The 16,717-nt window shown below is 32.0% G+C and overlaps 1 protein-coding gene, 1 long non-coding RNA gene and 1 pseudogene across 2 annotated transcripts; 2 read left to right on the top strand and 1 right to left on the bottom strand.

The window, feature by feature from the left end:
• Positions 1 to 5,690: 5,690 nt before the first annotated feature.
• LOC128035550 (uncharacterized) lies at positions 5,691 to 6,358 on the top strand. Its single transcript, XR_008191991.1, has 2 exons — positions 5,691 to 5,994; positions 6,233 to 6,358. It is a non-coding gene; the product is annotated as an uncharacterized LOC128035550 (long non-coding RNA).
• Positions 6,359 to 8,332: 1,974 nt separating this feature from the next.
• Positions 8,333 to 11,274, top strand: LOC105764447 (transcription factor BIM2-like; annotated as a pseudogene).
• Positions 11,260 to 16,570, bottom strand: LOC105764446 (uncharacterized). The gene is made up of 11 exons (XM_052625535.1): positions 16,089 to 16,570; positions 15,608 to 15,771; positions 15,114 to 15,336; positions 14,894 to 15,036; positions 14,592 to 14,800; positions 14,325 to 14,459; positions 13,768 to 13,896; positions 12,865 to 13,274; positions 12,228 to 12,444; positions 11,768 to 11,961; positions 11,260 to 11,598 (listed from the first exon to the last, which is right to left on the bottom strand). The coding sequence occupies exons 1-11, from the start codon at positions 16,508 to 16,510 to the stop codon at positions 11,403 to 11,405; spliced, it is 2,442 nt and encodes an 813-aa protein (XP_052481495.1). The 5' UTR covers positions 16,511 to 16,570; the 3' UTR covers positions 11,260 to 11,402.
• Between the last annotated feature and the right edge of the window lie 147 nt (positions 16,571 to 16,717).

A 16,717-nucleotide genomic window follows, 5' to 3' on the forward strand; every position in this document is an offset into this window, starting at 1 on the left:
AGGTGAGGGCTAAATTTGTTATTATACCATTTTTTGAATTGCCACATTAGCTTGCCGTTTGTGATTTTAACGGAAATGACTAGAATGACTGAACTACGTAACGCGAGTGCTTAAATTGTAAACTAACTATTTTGGGTGCCTAAAATGAAAAGTTTTAATAGTTGGACGACTTGTAGTTGACGTGATTTTTAAATTAAAATGCTAAATGAGCCTTAAACAATATAACTTATTTTAAATACGAATGAAAATTTCAAATAATAATATAGATATACAATTGATGGAGTTAATACAATGGACATAATAAAATTAAAGATATATAAAAGAATATTAAAACAAATCTTTGGTTGAGTAGTAAATTTAGAATATTCTTAACCCGATTAATATAGGTTCAAATATTATCATATGCATATTTTTTAGTTTTTTAATGGAAAAGATTAAAGTACTTTCAAAGGAAATTTTAAAAATTTTTCTAATCGAGTTAGTATTCAATTGACTCATGAGATTAACTCATAAAAATATAAATAAAAATAGAAATATATAATTTTAAAAGATATTTTTTACATATAGTGGACCAAACATAATATAATAGTATGTATTCTTGATGGTAAAGAATTAATTAATTTATCTGTTTGGAATTTAATAATATAAAAAAAGAGAGATTTATAATTGATTTAATCAGACATCGTTATCACAATGGATATGGTTTAACAAGTGTTTGGTCGTGCAAAACGGTATCTTGTTCATGTGCTGGCGACAAATAACATAAAGCCCTGATTTTTATTATTTTTGAACATTTCTTTTGTTTTAAACTATACTCCTAACCCCATTAAAATATTTTGATAAATTACAATAACAATGTAAAACTCGAACAATAAACATAATTAATAAGACTCAAACCTAAACTGTACTAAGAGCGATGAATACCCCTAATCATTAATTAATTAATGTAACATTATTATCAAACAGTTCACTGATTAATCTGGGGAAAGAAAACAGTTAACTGATTAAGATATAATAAATTGATAATAAAAATCAAACGGTCAAGGTCAAACAATAGCATGGACTGTGCACGTGACGCTGACTCAACAACATTTTCCTTTTCTTCCTCAATCCCATCAATTTCTTGGTATTATCATGCCACGTCTTTTTTGTCAGTATTATTTATTTAATTATTTTATTTAGTTTTCATCCGTAACAATAAAAGAATAATAAATATTACGGTAAATTACACCCAAGATTATTAAATTATTAGTAAGTTTATATTTTAATTATTTAATTTTAAAATGTTACAAAATGGTCATTAAGTTGTTTGAAAGTTTTTATTTAAATTACTGAATTATTCAAAAAAAATTATTCAAATCATAGGCTGTTAAGTTTTTATTATTATTTTAAATTTAGCTAATGAACTCCATGCAATGATTTGACGATTAGTATGGTGGATTAGTATTCATCGATGAGTGAAAAATATATCTTAGATCCAAGTTGATTTGACTATCAGTGTGAGAGATTGAAGAAAAAAATTATTTGGATTTTGATCTGTAGACTCATGACGTTCAAAGTTGTTTCATAAAAAAAAATTGAACTGTAAAAGAGAAAGAAAATGAAAGCTTTCTACTAGTGCAAATAGTACGAATAAAGAAAACCATACAACAATAATTTTAATAATCTATTCACTTAATTACAAACTTTTAAAATTACTAATAATTTTATAACTTAAATTGATTGACATAGTTTACCTTAAATATTAAAAAAAAGAAAAGAGGCATTGTGTTTAGGGTTGAAGGTAAATTTTGGAAATACTTTTGTTAGGGTGGTACTTGTTAAAGTTTAGGTCAAGTGCAGATGCATATATGGTGACACATGCATTCAATTTAAATAGAGAATGGATTGTATGAAACTGTGATTTTATATCATCTTTATCTTTTTAAAATAGTAGAATGACAAATCAGATTTTTCCTCTTGATTTTTCAACTTTTCCTCTTGAAAAAAAATAAAATTCAACTAAAATGTTAAAAATCTGAAAGAAAAATTTAATTTATCATTTTCCTATTAAAAATAATATGAATAATGTGGAATCATAAATTCATATAATCCTTTCTCATCTAAATATGCGTATATTAGATGTGCATTTTAATAGTAAAGATATAAATAGCAGAAATGTTACGTTAGTGGGTGAACAGGTTCATTGAAGTGTAAGGAAACGAAGAAGGGACAAAGTGGTAGTTCAAGAAGCAGGAGATTGTAGTTTTAAGGAAAGGTATGGAATTTGCTGAAGATAATGTGGTCAAGCATCACCCTCAGAGGCTGTCTCATATATAATGTTAGCAGTTATATATAATGGGGGAATATTTATTAAGATTTCCAGTGGGCGCTTGTACACAGAATTCCCTGCATAATTGCGCCTCACGTTTTCAGACACTGACTCCCCAACCCATTATATCTTTTTTCATGCATGGCCCTCACGCAATTCCAATATATATATATATATATAACTGTTAGGAATTTGATTCCATTATCTTCTTTTCATATTTGAGATCCAACGTGACTCAAATTTATATGTTAAATTTGAGTAATTGGTAAATTAAATCTTTATATGTATTTTTATTTTGATATATAAATTTTATATTTTTAAAATAATAATCTTGGATATTTAATGAAATGGGTTTGAAATTTTGAATACATTCACTTTTATTTTAAGTTCAATATTAGTTAAAATATTAAATTGAAATCAATTTAGCTCGAATTTAAAATTCAAGTTTTGTAGTGCATCAACTTGATTTGCAGCTTTTATTGAAGTTCAGCAAATAATTATTCAAATAAAATCGTATATTGGGATTAAGTTTTGGAAAGTTAATTAAAATTTTAAAACTTTAAGGGTTTTAGTGAGAATTTTAAAAATTTGGTAAGTCTAATTAAAACTTGAATTTTTTAGAGATTTTATGAAAATTTTAAATTCTTTAAGAGTCTAATAAAGGTTTAAAATAATTTTCAAAAATTTGAAGAGTCTAATTAAAATTTGTAGAAAAATTTTAAGGTGTAACAAAATTTTAAAAAAATTTATGAGGATCTGCCTTTGCTAAGTTAATAGATTTTCGAAATATTTATACAGTGAATTTCAATAGTTGATAAATGTAATTTAAAACAATAAAATAAATATAAAAAAAGAAGTAATAGAATAGACATGAGATTGTTTATATAACCCCATACCACACTAAAATTTGTGGGATCTTATCTAAAGAATGAATCCATAAAACAATTCTATGCCAACCATTAAGGACAAATGCAATGAGCATTATATGCAGATACATGTAAGGGGACACTTCTTCACATTTAGTCCTGTGGTAACCAACAAATTTCTTCATCCTCGTGGTGTGGATGATGAAAACTTCATTGTTGAAGATTATTTTCTCACCTTTCAACTCACCAACATTGTTTGATCTACTTGGTCCGAAGGACAATGTTTCAAGACCTCTGAACTAGAGCCCACCATATACGACTTTGCTGGCTTGCAACCAGAAACTGGCTCCTTAACAAGAACAGCATGGTGGTTAGTAAAAGGATGGCAACCTTACTGTAAAGGTGGTTTCATTAATTTCTTTTATTCTTGGTTAAGTAATCTTTGATGAAATTGTTAAGCATGCAAGGCCGAAAACAATAGGCATATGTGCCTTTCCCTTCGGTCCATCCATCAAATTCTACTTAAGCAAACGAAGAATATAGTGCATGTTATCTTCAATATACAACAAAAGGGGGGGGGGGGAATGGTATTTATAAAATTTACAAAAATAAGCTCAACAAAAATCACACAAGAATTTACAGTGATTGAGCTTCAAATGCCTTTCTTCACTACCTTAATTTTTTACAACTAAAAATTTTCCACTAACTGATACCTTTTATGGACAATGTATAACTTTTACACAATCTCTATCTTTTGAATAGCTAAAACTGAACCATTTTCCCTCATGGTTTTCTACTCAAAACCTTAATTATCTTTACCAACAAGAGAAATGAAATTAAGAATGAATGAAAACTTCTCAAAAGAAAATATACAATGATTTGGTTCTCACTAATACAATCAAACGGAAGAATAACAGATGACCTAACAAGTGCTTGTACAAGAAAGTGAGTACAACATTTAATGCAATTTACAAGGTCAAGTCTTAGAAGGGTAATTTCGAGACTTGGTTGAAAAATAGTTATTAGAAAAGCCTGGGTATCAAGACTATGAAGGCAAGTGAGGAGAATTTCCTCCCTTGAAGCAAACTTTGGCTATTGATTTTGCTAGTATTGAGACTTGCTACTAAATCTATAGACTTTCATGGTAGTCCCGAGACTTTGCTCCCCTAAAGCAAAGTTTGGCTACTGACTTACAAAGTCTTGATACTTAGCTGGAATGCTACATAATTAAGCCTAGAAAATTTGGTAAAATGACTTGGGATTACTCAAAAACTTTTATAATATTTCTACGGCATTTGAAAATTTGATTTTGAATTTTTTAACACTTGAAAATAATCTTAGTGTTGTGAAATTAATTTTTGGAATTTGATTAAGGGAATCTTAGTATTTATTTTGTTATATTAAAATATTTGAAAATAAAATTTAATAGCGTAGAAGGATAATGTTACCGTACCTCAGGTATTAGAACTGAAGTATGGGAAAACATGTTGTTGGTATAGATTTAGGAGCTAAGATTGAGGATGACGAAGATCCTACACTAGTTGATGTTTTAGTTGCAAGGGCTTTCTAATGCTGATAAGGTTAGATTAATGTAACATTTAGATGAAGACTTAGTCTACATTAATAAACAACTACAAAATTTAAAGAGCCTAATGAAGTTGTAGAAGGGACAAATGACTCGTGTTCTCCGTTACAAGAAAAATTTGCTTGCTTGTAATGCCTTTGCTTTTTTGATAAAAAAAAAAGAAGGAAAAGTAATGAGTCAAGCGAAGAAGTTAGGGAGAACATAATTTTTTTTCACTTATAATTTTGTTGTTGGATAAAAAGAGAGTGTCGTGCTTGAATATGTTATTATGTTTTGATAAAAATGTCAAAGGTGAAATTGTTAGTGATAATTACGTTGTTTAGATATAACTCCAGTTACAACTCAATTTGTCATATTTTATTAGCATCATTTGACCGAAAAATTTGAGACTTTTTTAATGCACATATTTGAAGGATTTTTAACAGCATGTTACTAAGTTAAATTTAAATCAGGTCTTGAATTGTTGTTTCGGAGGTGAAAATTTTGTAAAGTGTATGATTAAATTTGTGTCCATCTCTATTAATTAACAAATGTAGAGATAGGCAAAATATAGTAACTATTTATAAGATTAAAAATCATAGGGGTGGTCGCGAATTGATATAAATTAATATTTTTATGGTAACTTTGCACATAAAATATGTTTGGTGAAGCATCATTGGTATTGGCTAAAAATGAAAGGTGGGGTAGTTGAAGTAAGGAAAGCAAAAAAGATGTAATTATTGGTAAATACTAACTAAAATAGGAGATGCCCATGTCTAAGAAATGAAACTAAAATCGAAGAATAGAGCCCACTGGTTTGGCCCATTTATTATTTGGATCTACCTTCTGTAACTTTGAACAATCACTCTTCCTATTTGGACCCATCTAACTATGATTACTTTTTATTTAAAATATTAGGTGTTTCTCCAAAAGCCTACAGGATGACACAGTCAATACTAAGGCTAAAAGGCAAATCCACCACTAAGGGGGAGTCAAAGCCACAACAAGAACCTGGAGAAGGGTCACCGTCACCACCGTGGACATCGTCAGGAGTCACCGACTTAAGGAGATTTCAAGCCTTCGGAGCGGCGTCAGCAACCAGCCACCACTCGCCAGCTGACGAGGGTTATCGATGACGGTGGCTCCACCAAATGTAGAAACCTTGCCGGAGCAGAAGAAACCGAGAGCCGAGGAGACCCCTGGCCAGAGAAAAGGAGATGTGCTCTGAGAGAAAAATGTGAAAAAACCACATGGTAACTGAGAGTCGCTCCACCACGTAGGATTCAAATAGTATCATATATATATATATATATATTAATTCTTGAATTTTATTTTTTTACTGTAACGTAGATGTCACTCTTAAATCCTGTTTCTAAAATCTAAAGATTTCATAATTAATTCAAACAAATAAAAAAAAAAACTTGTAGCATATAATTATTTTTATACCTACCATTTTTCATAATAATATATTTTATATTTTCTTTAATGCAGGCACGGACAAAAATCCGTATCTAAGGGACTACACCATCAAGCCCAGGTTTGTGACCCATGAAAAGCATGTTTTAATGTAATAAATCCAATAATATAAATAAAGTAGGTATAAAAATTATATTTAAATTTAATCAAATTCATAAATTGCTTTGCTTTTCTCCTTATTAATATAACATCAAATCTAGTTATCTTGATCGATTGACATGAATATTATTATTAATTTAAGAGGATATAAGTTTGAATATACTGAAACACATCATCCTCCATTTATGAATGAGTGCGAAGCTATAAATAATTTTAAATAATAATAAAATAAGGGCCCGTGTCATATAAAAGGCCCAATTTAGGCAAACCTCTCACGGGAAATCCACTCACATGACTCGCACTCCATCCCTTTTCTTTTTGTCTCCCTCTCCATTCCATTCCATCAAAAAAGGAAGACAACTTTGTAGTTTAACCCCACACACGGGTTTTTTACAAAATTATTATAAAAAAATAACCAAATTATTATATTTTTTATTTACTAAAATATTATAAAAAAATTTTATTTACCAAAATATATAAAAAAACAGAAAAAAAACCTGACAATAGCCTGATCAAGCTAATCACATTGGCGGCACCAAAGGTGCCAAAGAGATTGGCGGCACCAATGGTGCCAATGTGATTGGCGGCACCAATGGTGCCAAAGGACTAAAATGTTAGTTAAGGGTAGTTTTAAGGACCTGACATGAAATTTACTATTTTAAATTTTGAAAGTTAATTGCTGCTGTGCGCACTAAAATTGAAATATGGCTAATTGACTTCTAAGCCCTCCTTATTTATTATTTTCTTTTTATTCCCCTTCAACTCACTTTTTTATTTAATAACTCTATTTTAATTTATTAAATTTAATAGTTTATGTTTATAGATAAAATAGTTTATGTTTCCATTATTTTTTCCTTTTGATTTAATATTAGTTAAGGAATATATTAAATTTATAAAATTAAAATAGTTTAATTTAATAACTCTATTTTAATGTAATAAACTATTCTCATTTAATAACTCTATTTTAATTAAAAAATTAAATTAAACCATTTTAATTTTATAAATTTAATATATTCCCTTAACGATATTAAGTCAAAAGGAAAAAATAATGGAAACATAAACTATTTTATCTATTTACAAATTTAATATATTCTTAATATACTTATAACATAAACATGTTAGACTATTTTCATTAAAATAGTCTCTTAAGATATTATGAAGCTACAAATTTTATATTTCAGTAAATTTTATATTTTAAATGAAAATAGAGTTATTAAATGAGAATAGTTTATTAAATTAAAATAGAGTTATTACTTAATTAGAATTCTAAGTATCTTAATTATCACTTAACTAATATTAGATTTAATTAAAAAATTAATAGAAATACTAGGCATGCCTTATTGAAAACCGAAGTAATAATAAACCGATCACCCATAAATATAATCCAAATAGAAAAATAAATTATAATTATATTATATACCCTTAATAACTCTATTTAGTAAATTTTTAAATAAACTATTCTCATCAAATTATCAAAATAATACATAAAATGCGAATTAGTTTATACTTTTTTAAATAGCTTTATTTTAGGTAAAATATATTTACTTTAATAATAAAATAAAGGGCTTTTATGAGTAAAAATCATAGATTAAGAGCTTATTTAACTACAAAAATAAGTTGAGGGCTTGTTTATTAAATAAAAAAATGAGTTGAAGGGGAATAAAAATAAATAAATAAGGAGGGCTTAGAAGGCAATTAGCCACGTTTCAATTTTAATGCGCCCACACGCACAGCAGCATCAATTCACTTTCAAAATTTAAAATAATAAATTTGCATATAAGGTCCTTGAAACTACCCTTAACTAACATTTTAGTCCTTTGGCACCATTGGTGCCGCCAATTACATTGGCACCATTGGTGCCGCCAATTTGATTGGTCTGATCAGGCTGTTGTCAGGTTTTTTTTCTGTTTTTTTGATATATTTTAGTAAATAAAAAATTTTTATAATATTTTGGTAAATAAAAAAAAGTTATAATATTTTGGTTATTTTTTATTTTTTTTTGTAATAATTTTGTAAAAAAAAACCCCCACACACACAGTACTGTTGTTTTCGCCGGGAACCAACCTACCAACAATCCTCCATATTTTCCTTTCCATTTCCTTCCACTTTTTTTCTTTTTCTCTTCCCTTTTCCTTCAACTTACAAATTGTCTTTTTGCTTTTTCATTCTTTTTATACTTTTGGGCGGTTTCTTTTTTATAACATATTGTGTATATTTTGCTTGTGACATCTGGAGAAGAAAAGAAATGAGAAGGGGAAAGGCAAGTCAAGAGGAAGAAGAGTTTGGTTCCAAAAAGACAGGGCCTTCTTCCTTTCATACTCTCTCTGTCAACGCTAATACCAATACCAACACCAATATCAACAATGGTATATCATTAGATTGGATCCCACTCTTTAACCCAGATCTCCCTTTTCCTTTATTACTATATTTCTATATGGTTGCTTCTTAAAGGGTGTTTTTTTCTTTTCTTTTGTTGAATTTGGAATTCTGGGTTTGTTTCGTTTTTTTTTTGTTTGTTTGGGGCTGTAGAAGCAGACGGGAAAGACAGTGATAAGGCTAAAGCTATACGATCAAAACACTCTGTCACGGAGCAGAGGAGGAGGAGTAAGATTAATGAAAGGTATCTCCTTTTGTTAAGATTAATGAAAGGTATCTCCTTTTGTTTTCTTCCAGTTTCAATGTCCATCTTTTATCATTACTATGGAAATTGAGGGAAGGGAACTGAGCTGAAGTTCAAGTAATTGCATAAACCATTGAATGTAATGGTTCAGGATACGTTGACTCTAACAAAGTTTTTAACTTTATCAGCTTTGGTTGACTTTGTTATGGAAATATTGATGATTGATACAAGGAATTGTATTTGGTAGCTAATTCACTGTATTATGAGTAGATGATGATTCTACTGAGCGTTTAAAAGAATGATTAAGTTTATAAAATTCTAACTTGAATTGGCACCTGAAGTGTTGACGTTATTGGCCATGTTATGGTGACTGAAAATGTTTGCTTCTTCTCTTGCTAGCACTGAGTTAACTGCTTGTTCTACATGGAAGCTTGGATCCAAAATTAAGTGCTACTGTATTACTGTATATGTACCATGGATTCTTGAGGGGTTACAAATTGATGATGCAGCCTGCTTAACTTTATGAATAGTAGTAATACTAATAGCTTTGGCGTCTTTTAGATTTCAAATATTGAGAGATCGTATACCAAACACGGATCAAAAGAGAGATACGGCTTCATTCTTGCTAGAGGTATGCTATGAATCCAGAATGGTGTTTGTATAACTGTTTTCCTTCTGAAGAACTCTGCTTGAATAATTGTTGTTGGATCAATCTTCTTTTGCAGGTCATAGAGTATGTCCAATTTTTATAGGAGAAGGTTAAAAAATATGAGGGTTCTTACCAGGGATGGAGTTCAGAGCCCACGAAATTAATGCCATGGGTACGTTCTTATATGGAATGCTTTCCATTCATGTGGTTTAAGTGGTTAATTTCCTTGCTATGATGATTTGTGTGTATATGCTTTATTAAGCTACTAGATAGTCTATTTTCTTCTTGTCATTGTTATTATTGGAAATTCAGTTCATTAGGCTTGTTAATGATGTATGTGTGATATTTTACTGGTCTTATTTTTGAATATGCGAATTGCTTTAAGTCATTGTTGCAATTCTTCTTTGTGGCGATAAGAGAATATACTCGATTCATTTATTTGTATGGTATTGATTTTTTAAATTTTAAGTGTTGCAATAATTGGATGTGGTGGAGTATCTTATCAATTAGTCCTTATATGATTGTTGTGAATGTGAATTTCAGGCCATGGCACTTCTCAGAATTGCAATATTCAAGTGCTTTGTATTGTTTTATTTTGAAGGTGTTGATTGCTTGCATTAACAATTTACTTGGTGTTGAAGAATGTGGCTGTAGATGGTGCCTGCTTATTTGTGGTATTAACCTTCTGATTAATTACTTACTCTTGCCTTCCTCGAATAGAGAAACAGTCATTGGCGTGGTCAGAGTTTTGTTGATCAACCGCAAGCTATTAAAAATGATCCTGGGCTGGGGTCAACATTTTCTGGGAAGTTAGATGAGAATAACATCAATATCACCCCCTCAATGATCGCAAGTGCATTGGATCCATCAGAAGCTGATCCAATCAGAGATAATGAGCAAGCTGAGTTGGCTGTGCCCATTCAAGGTGGGCATCCACTTCAGAGACCTGTGTCTGAGGCTCAAACAACGGTGTGTCTTACCAGCAATGATACACTGAACCAACAGGATGATCTGGCCATTGAAGGAGGAACGATTAGCATCTCTAGCGTCTACTCTCAAGGGTGGGTATATCCCCCAGCAACATTGCTTGTTTTGCATACATTATGAGGCACTTATGTTGCTGAATGTTGTTTATGGATGATAATGTGAAGCAGGTTATTGAACACACTCACACAAGCACTGCAGAGAACGGGTTTGGATCTGTCACAGGCCAACATCTCGGTGCAGGTAGATCTGGGAAAGCGTTCCAATAGAGGGCTAACATCGTTTGCTAAGGTATTAACTCAAATTAAGCAAAACATGTGTTGGTTGAACCTGTTATAGGGTTTATTATCCCATGTTTATTACTGAGATGGGTTAATATAACACTACATCATGCATGTTCTGCTATAATATTTTTACAGGAGTCTGCCAATGGAGAGGATTCAAATCCGGTTCGAAAGCGGCTGAAGAAATAACATTCAAGTTTTATCCTTCCATCTGTTATATATCTGTTTTGGTTTCGTTGGGTTATTGTATATGCTTGGGTTTTGGTTGTAGCATATGTTTTTGTGAGATGGTTCCTGGTATTTCCATCCGTGGAATATCAATGTTTAACTGTATTACAACGGATCATGTATGTATATGACAAATCATCTTTGATGGCGAAGGTTAAGCCATCTGAAATCATAAAGATGCCTCAACTGCCAATCAATTGGTTATTCAAAAAAACACAAGCTTCAATCACTCACACAAAGGATTGTATGAAACAAATCCCTTTGTTTACTATTTTAATTTCCCTGTTAATTAGTTACATTTTATGAGAGACAAGTTTATTGCTAATTCATGTCAACTCCCATTGCTTTAACCAGAAAAGCGTAGTCGTAAGCCAATTCCTCGCACTGAATATAGCGGCCACCTTCACCGAAATGTCCTCCGCTCATATTTGTAGTAAGAATGACAGAACGAGAACATGAAGAGCAAGCAGAATCTCGTACTTTGGCCACCCATTTGGCAGCTTCCCAAACTCCAACCCTTTGAATCAATGAATGATATAAATGCAACAATCATTAGTCAATGGGTGTATGCAAGTTTTTCTGGAACGACTGTACAAAAAGAATTTAAAGCCATGGATTGGCACAAGTATGGAGACATTCATGCAAATATAAACTAAAAAATAGAAGTGGATGAAGCAGGCTTTTACCTCGAGTCGTTAAATGATGCTGTAACAAGAACCGAAGGGTGGCAACCTCTGGGACGAATGTTTTTATATGGACAATAACTTGATATGCACTCAAATTCAGACTTTATCCCAGGATTCCCAAATTCTTCATAGTCCAACATTGTGAGAGGCAAACTAGGATCCAGTAATGAGTTCAATATATCAAGAAAAGGTACCTGTTTCAAATATTAACAAACTCTCTGTTATGACACTTTAATGACAGAAAACCGGAAAACAACAGCTTCCTCATGGTCTTCCCAGTTTTATTAGCAAAAAGGTACAGGAAAAAAAATTTAATCTTTGATTTAGCACTGGAAGGTTTCTTATCAGTACTTCAGATCGAACTTCTGTTTATTTAAAGTCTGCTTATTAGCTATATAGTACTCGAGCAAGAAAGAGTAATATTATAATAAATGTCAGGTATCTTGCTAAAATGGCTAACCTTCAAGATTGCAGCATGAAACAAGTTTGGGTACATATTGAGAGCCGCCCCTATAAGAAGACACCCGGCACTGACTCCAATGGCACTCAGTTGATCTCTCTGAACATAGCCCTCATCAATTAGGTACTTGCCACACGACACGAAATCATGTATAGAATTTTGTTTCAACAGTCCATTGCCGGTTTTATGCCATGAAGGATCATCACCGCCACCACCCCTGTCGAGAAACATATTGAGCATTTGAGATAACAAATAACAATATCTAAGACCATCATATACCGACAAATGTTTATTGAATTCTTTCCATTTTTTAACTGAACATGAAGTACAAAGCATGAAAAAAAACATTGATGCAAACACAAAGCCAGGAATGTAAAATCAAGAATGTGAACAAGTACTTGAGGAGAAAATGATTCAAACAAATGGGGGAAACAACTGATCAGACAAGAAAGAGAATAATGACTTCTAGTTGCATTTTGTCACCCTTCTTAAGATCCATATGCTTGTGTACAAAAATCAACAATATTGAAGACAGAAATAGACAACTATATTCACAAATTAGTTGAAAATGATGTGGTTTAGTTTGAAAAAAGGGAAGCCAAACAAATTTGATAGAAGGAAAAAAACATGAACCAACCTTACATCAGCAAATGCAATCACCCATCCACGATCAAGTAAACTGAGGCGGTCCACACGCCAACTTTTATCAAGGACTTCACCGTACGCTCCATAACCATGTAAAATTCCAGGAGACTGACTGCTCTTCCATGCTTTTGGAGAGTACAAAATGGTCAGAGGAACCCGGATGCCATCATGCGAAATAACTTCCTTTCTTTCGCAACAATAAGTACTGGAAAAGTCTTTCCATCTTTCTAATTCAACATTTTTGTCCTTTGCATCCTTTTCAATGCCATGTTGTTGCAGGGTATCTAGTTCATATCCTGAAGAGCATGATCGAGCATTACTAGGAGCACCAAGCACTTCCTCTTGTTGGACAATTGAGAAAGTTCGTCTTGCCATGTCATAATCAACAATCACATCAGGTATCTAGAGAAGCAAAAAGACAGGCTAAACAAATTTAGAGTCAATCAAACAAGATAAACATCCAAGCTCAAGTAACTAAAATAAGCACAGCACATAAAAAACAAATCTGACTCACCAGTCTTACTTTTTACTAAGCAGAGAGACTTGTTACTATCATTAGCAAATGAAATAACTATGAAAATAGAGAAGATCAATAAACAGTTCATTTTAGTGACTTAAGAAAATGTAAGGTTTCCCTAGAGTCTTGAATCTATTGCTATCAGCCTTTAGAGCTACTTTTCTCAATTGGAGAAAGGCAGATCATTCATACTCATCAGCATTGCAAGAGCTTTGTCATGTTTGTAAACCAAGAAATGAACTGAAAAAATAATTTCAGTAACAGAGATGCACATTAAGCATATTGACATCAAATGTAAGAGAGAGAAAGCCATAAAGAGTCCAAAGCATCAAGATATTAAAAGTAACTGTATCATAATCAAGCTCATAAGAAATTTACCACTGGAGATGACAGCACAACTCTGTATACTGAGCTCATGAAGTCAAGGTTTGAACCTGGTTCAATACTACATGAATTTGAGGGTATAGGGAAAAACCATGGATTAAGATCCTCGATCAGCATTTGATGCTACAAAATAACTCACCACATTGAAAATCAGTGCATGTAGTAACAATGCCAAAATCAACAAAATGATAAATTTTATTATCTAGAAATTTTTTAGGCATTACTTCATCAGTATCCTCTTATGTACTCTGAATAATACTTATTTCTATTTTCATAACTTGCAAGGGTGAAAAGAAATCATCAAACCATATAAAATTGAAAGGTTGCAATTAGGAGTTAAAAAACCCAAAATTAAAAGCATTTCCATGGTGAAACTCAATATTGCATCGAAAGGCAAGGAAAACTAAGTTTCTGTGCTAAAAAATGAATAATATGTTACAAGTGACTTAAGAGTTCATGAAGCATAGAACGAAAAGCTTGGAAACAACAAACAATAATTCATATTGCACATTTATTTAATAAAAGAGAGACAAAAGCAGAAATTGCAATACCTTGCAATCAACATTAATAGGCAAATCAATAGAACATATCATAGGAAAGCCATCCTTATTGAGAAAAAGCACCAAATGTCCATTGAAAATATCCATATCCTGTATACAGGTATCTTCACCTGGGTAGAAAATATTCTGGGAAAATATACATACAGAAATGTATCATGATGTGCATAAAGGATAGTTTGAATAGAAATTTTCAGTTGAGAAAAGATAAATACAAAAAGGAATCGGGTATCCACTTCTCCAGATACGAATAGAACAAACCTGCCAGGTGGTTGACTGGATGTCTCCAACTCGACATCTAGCTAAATATAAACCTTCATGGGAACACTTTATATTTTCTTTCATAGGAGCATTTGTAAGAATATAAAAGAAACCAAAATGATGTTCCAAAAAATATTGTACGCCAGAAACACGCTCATGTACTCTTTGCAAGCCATTCAAAGGTTCAGTTGCATCTACAACATAAACCTGTAATAATGCAATGGATATAAGATTGGCATAAGGGATAATTATAATCTAAAAAGGGTAAAAGGAAAAGGTAATGAAAAGGTAAATGCCTTCCTCAGATGAGCTCCTTGAATTTGAATTCACAGTTATGAACTTGCCATCTTTTGTACTTGTTAGGTCCACACAATAGCTAGGATCATTTTCCATAAATACTAAGGTATCATCTGTATTACCCGGTTCTAATTTTGTGCAAAGAACCCTGCAAAAAATTTAGAGATATGTTGGGCAACATATCAAGTTCTAAGAAAAATAAGGCAACACAGTGAAGAAATATGCCTGTAAGGTCTTTGATTCTCATCAGCAATTGTATAGAGCAGAGTCTTGCAATCTTGAGCCCATGCCAAGCTAACAACTCCATTTACTGGTTCCATTGGAATAATACATCCATTTCTGAGGTCCTTAATTTGAAGCATGAACTGTTCACTGCCAGTAGCATCAAGCGTGTATGCTAGAAAATTGTGATCTGGTGAAATTCGACACTGACCCACATGAACATAACCTGCACATATGACATAATAACACCAATCAAAACCTTAAGCAAAGAAAATTATCTCAGTTTTAGTCATACATATGTGATAAAGAACAATACCATGGCCAAATAATCAGAACCATAAACTTTCATTTTCTGTTTAAAAGGACTCACTTTTTGCTATTCTATTCTATTCATTCAAGTTTTGAAGTTTTTAACAGTAATAGACAGATAGTGATGGCATAACATATGATGTGCCTCCATCCAATACAGATATAATAAAAGTTCAAAGAAAATTTACCATGTTTTTCAGCAACTTCATTCCAGTCAAGCAAAATTTCCTCCCTTCTAAACTCAGCTTTCACATAACTGAGAATCTTTTCCGCCCAACCAGTTTTGTTAGTTTGTAACCTCCTGCAGAGAACTGGGTATTCCTTCCCTTCTGGTATGTACTCGTAATACAGCCTGCGTAAAACGTATGTAAACTCAAATTTTATTAAGCTGCAAGCGTTGGCTAAGATTCTAATAAATTTTAAAGATTAGGTGATACCATGTTCTACACCAAAAACAAGCAGACATCCGTAAATTTTCTAAAACAGACACGATGTAAACAAAATAGCTCTAAGAAGGCACCACTTAATAAAAACCCAAATCTAAATACTAGCATAAACCCCAAATAACAACACAACCACTAATGTCAAAGAAAGATAGAAATTCCATATTAAAAAAAAATTAAAAACTTAGCCAAAACTATGAAATGGGGCATATCAGAAAACACAAACCAGGGTCCAAAACATTCAACAGGGGTGGAGACCTTAGAGGGCATCCGGTTTTTCATCTCAGCAACAAGAGTTCGTTGCAGGGATCCAGTGTCAGCCATGAAAGCTTGAGCATAAGAGTTTTCTTGGTTGAGGTAGTTTAAGAAATCAGGGTCGTTGGTGTTGCGCATCCAATGGTAAGGATCTTGCCAGGAATGGCCGTGAAGGGAGAGTGTGAAAGGAACCCTTTTGGGAACTGGAGGGGGTTGAGAAGGGACTGAGATGGGCTCTGCTCTGCATTTGGAAGAGAAAGATGAAGAAGAAGACGCAGATATGGAGGGGATTAAGGCGAAAGACAGCCAGAAAGAGTGGGCTCTGAGTGAAGTGTTGGAGACTGAGCGGGAGAGAAGGTGCATATCGATGTAGTTTCTAAGACCCAAAACCATTTGCCTTCACTCCCTATTTCTATATACTACAGTATGAGAAACCCACAATCTAGCTAAAGAAGGGTTTATGGAAAAAGATATATAAGTTTATTTAAAAATCAAATCAAACTTTGTTTCAAATCTTAAATTCGATTTATATTTATCTTAAAATTTTTTATATAAAATATAAAAAATATAAAACATCTTTAAAATAATTTTTATCTTAAA

This window comes from Gossypium raimondii, chromosome 12 (genome assembly GCF_025698545.1).
Source record: "Gossypium raimondii isolate GPD5lz chromosome 12, ASM2569854v1, whole genome shotgun sequence".
Classification (NCBI taxonomy): domain Eukaryota; kingdom Viridiplantae; phylum Streptophyta; class Magnoliopsida; order Malvales; family Malvaceae; genus Gossypium; species Gossypium raimondii.

What these genes read in the sequence shown, in the direction of transcription:
- LOC105764446 (XM_052625535.1), bottom strand. Translation starts at nt 16,510, where the DNA reads ATGGTTTTGGGTCTTAGAAACTACATCGATATGCACCTTCTCTCCCGC. An exon ending in TGAAGTTGCTGAAAAACATG is followed by an intron (nt 15,337 to 15,607) that starts GTAAATTTTCTT and finishes TCATATGTGCAG; the next exon opens with GTTATGTTCATGTGGGTCAG. An exon ending in TTCATGCTGCAATCTTGAAG is followed by an intron (nt 11,962 to 12,227) that starts GTTAGCCATTTT and finishes TATTTGAAACAG; the next exon opens with GTACCTTTTCTTGATATATT.